Consider the following 8,054-nt stretch of genomic DNA (forward strand, 5'->3'; position numbering starts at 1 on the left):
TCCAAATGTCAATAACCAATACTCATTCCACAATATTGGTGGGAAATGCTCTGACCTATCAGATGTGTTTGTTTGATGCAATGTTTATATGTAGCAACGTTTTTTTGGGGGGGGGATTTAAAAAAATGAAGAAGATGCACATCTGTCAACATTTCCCCCGGAAAAAGCAATGAGGAATCGATTTTTCTACTGGCAAATTCTGCACGATGGACTTTGAGCATGATGAAATGAAATGTCAATGCGAAACAAAAGCCTTAATGTGGAATCGGGGAGCGGTAGATTCATACGACTCCACTGCAGCACGACTGCTCAAAAAGTCCGATCAAAATCGATCATGCAGAATCCCGCGTGATGTTGATGTTGATATCATCGTGTTACAAGCATGCATGAGTGAACCCTTTTTTTCAAACACAGTCCCACAGTCCCATGAAAATATGGGGTAGTGACAACATTTTTCTCAGTACAAAGTATACATCGAAGGGGAAGAGAGGGTCAATTAAATCTCAGCTGAGCAATAAAACCATTGGCAATACCATCTGGATCAGAAAGGAAGAGGAAGGAATATTTGGATGCGTCACATAGCTTACTTCAGTGCAGATGTGTCACTCGTGGGGGTCTCTGTCTTGCTGTGAATCCTCTCAGGCATTATTGCTACTAGATCTTCCAAGAAAGTTTGATTGGATTATACACAAGCTGTTGGAAAGGGAGATCCACAGAGGGATTCCTGCCAGCAGTTACTGGAGTCTTTTCTTGAGTAAGCCTGAGTCATTTTGCTGAGAGCGTTATGAAACACGTCCAGTCCAGGCCAAGATCACGTTTGATTAATGTTATATATATTGAAATTGCAAGCTAGTGTCGAGGCCCCTGTAGTAAAGTTTAGTTTATTGTTATCAATAAAACAATCACCAAAAAAGTCTGTCAAACCTTAGTTATATTAACATATGTCTTCTCTAAGGATGAAGAAACACTTTCCCGTTTGTGCTTGGATTGACAAAGAAGCAGATGAATTTCTCTGCGCCTAGGACATTTCAAGCCACGCTGAACATATTTTTATTTTGGTGGACGGTTTTTGTTTTTAATATAGAACTCACTAGAACTCAGTGTAAATTATTAGCAGCCTGAATGGCCTGGACTTGCCTGATCTCAATAGTGCCTGGAAGGTAAGCAGGGTCGATACTGGATGTGAGATCGGCAAGGAAGCCTGGAGCTGTGATGTGAAGGAAGGCAATGGCAAACCACCTCCGTTCCCTTGCCTTGAAAACCCCATGAGGGGGAATATCAGGGGCTTGCCATGAATTTGTTGCAACTCGATGGCCAACAACAATAAAAAGTTTAACTCACTGTGTTTGGCATAATTCCCATTTTAATCTCCTCACACACTTAATAATAATTTTGAATTGTTTGGTACACGTCCCAGTCCAGTATCAGCAACATGGATGCTGAACTGGTTTCTGGTTATCCCCGGCATGGACAATTGTATATGCCGAACATATGATTCCCCGGCTCAGTCAAGCAGCCAGAGATTCCTAAGCAGTCATTTTTTAAAAAGCCAGAATCCCACCCACCTGTAGTTTGAGATGAGGAAAGAAGTGAAACTCGCCCCCTTTCCCCTGCTACACAGCAGAATATCAGTATTTCCACTTTTTACAACCGGGGTGGATGTTACTAAATTGGAGCGGTTATCTTTTTATACAATAGGGTTTTGTGACTAATCGATACTTGTATGACATTTTCCATTCTGTGTGCATCTGTGTGTGGGATGGAGCTTATTTGGACTGTACAAATTATCATGATATGGCTGACTTAAGGTCACCCAGAGAGTTTCATAGCAGAGTGGGAATTTAAATCCAAATTGCTGAAGTCTTAATCTAACACACTAACCACAGCACCATGCTGCCACTTTGTGTGGCTCCAGCATAAAAGAAGTACACAGAGCAGATACCACAGAATCACAGAATCACAGAGTTGGAAGGGGCCATACAGACCTTCTAGTCCAACCCCCTGCCCAATGCAGGATGAGCCAAAAGCATCCCTGGCAAATATCCATCCAGCCTCTTCTGGAAAATTGCCAGTAAAGGGGAGCTCACCACCTCTCTAGGCAGCTGATTCCACCTTTGAACTACTCTGACCGTGAAAAAGTTTTTCCTAATATCCAGCCGGTACCTTTCTGCATGTCATTTAAGCCTGTTGCTTTGAGTCCTATCCTCTGATGCCAACTGGAACAACTCCTTGCCCTCCTCCAAATGACAGCCTTTCAAGTATTTGAAGAGTAATCACGTCCCCCCTCAATCTCCTCTTCTCCGAACTAAACATTCCCAAGGCCCTCAGCCTTTCCTCCTAAGGCTCAGTCTCCAGACCCCTGATTATTCTCATCGCTCACTTCTGCACCCTGCCCACATCCTTTTTGTGGTGAGGCCTCCAGAACTGCACACAGTACTCCAGGTGCGCCCTGACCAAGGCAGTATCGAGAGGGACTATGACCTCCTGCAATTTCACTGCAATGGCCCTTTTGATACAACCCAAGACTGAGTTTGCCTTTTTTGCATCACACTGACTGCTCCTATTTAGTTTACAGTCCACTCTTACTCCAAGATCTCTTTTGCATATACTACTACCCCATCCTGTATTTGTGCTTCACATTTTTGTGGCCCAGATGTAATATTGTGCACTTATCTATGTTGAATTGCATCCTGTTCACAAACCACCCACTTCTCCAGAGTATTCAGGTCTTGTTGAATTTTAACTCTATCTTCTTGGGTGTTTGCCACTCCTCCCAATTTGGTATCATCAGCAAATTTAATGAGAATCCCGTTTACCCCTTCATCCAGATCATTGAGAAAAATATTGAAAAGTACCAGGCCCAAAACTGAGCCCTGCAGTTCCCCACTGGACATCTCCTTCCAATCTGATGAAACACCATTGACTACCACTCTTTGGGTGCAGTCCTCTAACCAGTTCCCTATCCACCGAACTGTCCTATAGTCCAGTCTGCAGTTTTCCAGTTTACCCATTAGAATGTCAAAGGGAACCTTATCAAAAGCTTTACTGAAATCCAGGTAAATCACGTCGACAGAGTTCCCATGATCCAGTAAGCTCGTCACGCGATCAAAGAAGACAACCAGGTTGGTCTGACAAGATTTGTTGGGGACAAAACCATGCTGACTTCCCTGGATCACTAAGTGGTCCTTCAGATGCTTACAGATCGATCCCTTTAAAATCTGCTCGAATATCTTCCCAGCAACAGAAGTCAGACTGACTGGCCTGTAGTTTCCCGGGTCATTCTTCTTCCCTTTCTTAAAGATTGGGATAACATTAGCTCTTCTCCAATCTTGTGGCACATCCCCAGACCTCCAGGAGCCCTTGAAGATGATGGACAGAGGCTCTGCAAGTTCTCTAGAAAGTTCTTTGAGCACTCTTGGGTGCACACCATCTGGCCCAGGGGATTTGTATTCATCCAGTGCAGCCAGGTGCCTCTCCACAACCTCTCTGTCAATGTCAACTAGCCCCCCAGGTTTCCTGTCGTGTCTACTACCATCTCTAGATGGGCTCGAGTTCTTCAGGGAGTAAGCAGAGGCAAAAAAGTCATTAAGCCTGTCTGCTTTTTCTCTGTCCTCCATCAGAGTTTCTCCTTCCACTCCCAACAGCAGTCCAATTGCCTCTTTTACCTTGTGTTTGCTTCTCACATATCTGTAGAAGTTTTTCTTATTGTAGCGAGCCCCCCTTGCCAGACCCAGCTCATACTGTGCTTTGGCTTCTCTGATGGCTGATCTGCAGTACCTAGTAACCCTCATATATTCCTCTTTAGAGGTCTGTCCTTCTCTCCATTTCCTGAACATTTCCTTTTTCTCCCTTAGCTTATTCTGGTTTTTCTTGAACAACTTGTACCCATCCACTACCACATTCCAGTCATGGGAATCATCCCACCAAGTCTTAGTAATTCCTACTATATCGTAACCTTCTGTTTGCAAGAGAAGCTCAAGCTCGTCCTTCTTATTACCCATATTTTCAGACATTGGTATATAGGCACTTGTAGCCTTGTACCTTTGTTTGATCTGTCCTACCCATGTGGGCCCCTGATGTTATCACTTCTTCATTGAAATCCCCTCATTGATTGTCCCCTTCCCCTTGCAGCATCAGTTTAAAGCTTTCCTGGTGAAACTTTCTGGGTTCTTTCCAAACATTTTCTTCCCTGACATCATGTGCTAGAAGGCCTTCTCTAAGGAAACTTATCCTGTGGTCCCAGAATCCAAAGCGCTCCTGCTGGCACCACCATCTCAGCCAACGATTCACCTCGAGTATGGTCTGCTCCCTTTGCATTCCTCTTGCTTTGACAAGAAGGATAGAAGAGAATACCACCTGTGCCCCCACTGTCTTCAACTGCCTTCCAAGAGTGTCATAGTCCTCTTTAATTCTTGCAATGGTATTCGTGGCCATGTCATTTCCCATGTGAACTAGCACAAACGGGTACTGATTGGTCAGTCTGATCAGTTTTGGCACTTGGTCTGTAATATCCTGAATTCTGGCTCCCAGCAAGCAACACATCTCTCAGAGTAGAGGATCTGTCCTGGACACATGACGTTCCATACTCCTGAGCAGATAGTCCCCAATGACCACCACCTTCCGTTTTCTTCCACTTCCATGTGCTCCCATACCCTCTTCACTCTCTTCTCCAGGTTTTTGTCGTTCTCCTTCCGCTCTTGTCTCCATCACCATCTCAAGCACCTGAAAATGATTCTTGAGTTCCAGTGGACCAGAGTGTCACCTTAGTCCACGCCTTCCGGTTTGTACTGCAGAACTGAGAGGCAGCTCAGAAGGGAGATCGACTCTTCCTTCTTCTCTTAGACTTATTTCTTCATGCTTGTGCAGAGCCCCAGGGTCTTCTTAATAAAATCATCCCCTTCCTTGATTTCCTGAAGGGTGGTGATCCTCTCCTCTAGGCTCTGAATCTTCTCCTTCAAAAGCCTGACCAGCTTACACATCTGACAAGTGAAATCTGTCTTTTCTTCCGGGAGGAAAACAAACATAGCATGCTCCATGCAGGTGACTGGAAAGGGGCTTTCTGTTGACATCATCGCCTTCCAAGTATATTCCAAGAATACTCTTCTAGCTGCAGGTCCCTTTCCTTCTTCTTCTCAGAGCCCAGATGGATATATATGGATGAAGGCAATCTGTCACATGTGATGATTCTAGCTTTTTGACTTGCATGGAGCTTGGAAGCAAAACAACAATTTAAAGGTGTTGAGACTGATGAGACATGTCCCCTGTTCATTACATTTGCTAGGAGCTTGGCTGTCACATTTTGAACCAGTTGAAGCTTCTAAACCATCTTCATAGGCAGCTCCACATTGAGTGCATAGCTGTGACCAACCCTGGGCATGGATAACTGTGGCCAATTCCTGCTTCTCAGGGTAGGCCACAGCTGGCACAGCAACAGGTGTTGGTGAAAAATACCGCATGCCACAGAGGACATCAGTGTCTCTAGTTGCAGCTCTGCTGTGAGAAGTACTCCCAAGCTGCACACTTGCTCCTTAATGGGGAGTGTGACTCCACCCCAAACAGGCAGACTCCACGAACTTAGACTGGTCTTGTTGTCAAACCAACGAACCTCAAACAGTGGCGTCCTAAACTGAGTTGAGGGCTAAACTACACGAGATGCCCAACACGTGTTGGGTTCTTACAAATTTACTTGGGTAGTGTAGTCAGCAGCAGGATGGGAGGGCAAGATTCAGTGAGGGGAGCCTGAAGCTGCCAGGTGGCTCGCAGTGGGAGAAAGAACTACCGCTGGTAGACTCAACCATGCTGTCTCACAGACTCCTCCCCCTCTCTGTGAGAAGGGATGGTTGAGTCTAGCAGTGGTGGTGGCAGCAGGAGCCTCAGCAGCTCCTTCTGCCGCTGCTAGCTGCCTGGCAGCTTCAGACTCCCCTCGCTGACTCTTTCCCTCCTGTCCTGCTGCCAACTACACTACCCAGGTAAACTTGTGATAACCCAACATGTGTTGGGCATCTTGTGCAGTTTGGCCCTGAGTTGAGCCCTTCTAAGGCCATTGATCACCCCCATTACTGTCCATTCAGGACATCCACGGTCTCCACTGATGTGGCTGAAAAGGAAGAAGTAGAGCTGGGAGACAAAGCATATTGATGACCACTTAGTCCAAATTCAGTTGTGCTTAAAAGAGATCACAATGACTGCATGAGATCAGTGATGACTGCATATTTAGGGACCGGATGTTGGGAAAGAGCCTCCTCTGTCGGGGATTCTGGAAACCTGGCAGCAGCCAGAGTGTACAACTGAGCTGCATGGATCAGCTGTCTGACTTGATATCAGGTAGCTTTCTAGTGACATGCAGGATTTGAGTGGTGAGAAATTCCAAAGATAGTCCTTTATCTGGGTTTGTTCCCTGTGGAAGAGAGCACTGGAGACAGGGTGTTTTGCAGCTATTGCTTTATTTCCAGAGAGGCAGGTACAGCAGAGATTGTTCATCGCACATGAGATCAGGGGTCCCAACATGGTGCCCATGGGCTCCGTGGCTCCTGCCAAAACCTTCCCTGGTGCCCACCAAGTGTTTTTAGAAAGACAAGGCTTTAATACCTGAAAGAGGAAGGAAATCAGAAGCTCAGCCTTGGCTTTCCTGCCCCTCAGGTTTCTGTCCTTGCAGTAGCTAGATCTTGGGATTGTCTTCTTGCTATGCTGTAGGGATTTGTGATACTTCTTTCCCAACCCAGAATGGAGCCATGTTTCTTCTTACTGTCTTCCTCCCTCGTTCCCTCCCCCTCAAGTTGGCATTTAACATTCCCCATTGGCCTACTCTCTGAGATAAATCTCCCATCCAGACAATGGGTGACTTTCTGTCAGATGGTTCATATTATTTGACTTTGTAATATTAATGCTAATGCTCCTTGCCCCAAAACTGGTTCCCAATAACTAGCCCCAGGCAAAATATAACAGATTGCTTTTAAATGCTTTGGCCCTTCAGCACCAGCCGATAATTATTTGTGTAGTGGTTGGCATATCAAACTAGGACTGCAAGAGGTAGATTAAACTACCTCTGAGAGCGGGACCACAAGTGATGCCTGACACAGGTTGGACACTTGCCAGCTTCCCTCAAGTTTTGATGGGAAATGTAGGCAGCTTGGTGGAATGTTGGACAAGTGACAGTTGAAAAGTCCATTGGACAGCAGATGGAGAGCCAAGCTGCAAGACCAGGATGCCTACATTTCCCATCAAAACTTGAGGGAAGCTGACTAGTGTCCAACAAGTGTCAGGCGTCACTTGTGGTCCTGCTCTTAGCCAAGATGCTCCCCGGGTGACCTAAGGCCAGTCTCCAATTACCTCTCAGGATTGTTGTGAGAGGAAAAAGGGGGAGAGAATCACGTCATCTCCTGATCAAAATAATAATGATAAAAACCTTTCAAAAATTCCCTCCCACTTCTTGGCTTTTTCTTTTAGACCTGTGGCGGGCACACGCGGTGCCCGGGGTGGGTAACTTTTTTGTTGTCGTGGCCATTTCTCGCTCGGTCAGGCTGTCATGAGTTTGCCTCTCAATCCGAAGCTTTTCCTCAACGGGCTGACTGGGAAGCCCGTGATGGCGAAGCTGAAGTGGGAAATGGAATACAAGGGCTACCTCGTCTCCGTCGACGGCTACATGAACATGCAGCTTGCAAATACAGAAGAATATATTGATGATGCATTATCTGGACACCTTGGTGAAGTTCTGATAAGGTGTAATAATGTCCTTTACATAAGGGGTGTGGAAGAGGAGGAAGAAGATGGAGAAATGAGAGAATAAAGTTTTTTAAAAAAATCCCCTCCCAGAAAGTTAGATCTGCCAAGTTAATATTGAACATCTTCCTCGTCTTGAACATTTGGATAAATCTGTGCCTCATATAAGTCAGATCGGAATCTTTTCTTGTCAGAGGCTCTGTGCAGTGATGTGACTGAAAATGTGATGTTATGCTGTGCGCCCTGTGTGTGTGTTTCTTGTGCAGGCTGAGCAGAGTGGCAAAATCTCCTTGCCCTTTGATAGTGTTGCTTGGCAAACAGACTTGTTCATTATT

At 45.7% G+C, this 8,054-nt stretch overlaps 1 protein-coding gene across 1 annotated transcript; it reads left to right on the forward strand.

The window, feature by feature from the left end:
* Positions 1-7,445: 7,445 nt before the first annotated feature.
* LOC129325062 (small nuclear ribonucleoprotein F-like) lies at positions 7,446-7,788 on the forward strand. The gene has a single exon (XM_054972574.1). The coding sequence runs from the start codon at positions 7,526-7,528 to the stop codon at positions 7,784-7,786; it is 261 nt and encodes an 86-aa protein (XP_054828549.1). The 5' UTR covers positions 7,446-7,525; the 3' UTR covers positions 7,787-7,788.
* The last annotated feature ends 266 nt before the right edge of the window (positions 7,789-8,054 follow it).

This window comes from Eublepharis macularius, chromosome 2, assembly GCF_028583425.1.
Source record: "Eublepharis macularius isolate TG4126 chromosome 2, MPM_Emac_v1.0, whole genome shotgun sequence".
NCBI lineage: Eukaryota > Metazoa > Chordata > Lepidosauria > Squamata > Eublepharidae > Eublepharis > Eublepharis macularius.

Coding starts and splice junctions, on each gene's coding strand:
- LOC129325062 (XM_054972574.1), top strand. CDS start 7,526: ATGAGTTTGCCTCTCAATCCGAAGCTTTTCCTCAACGGGCTGACTGGG.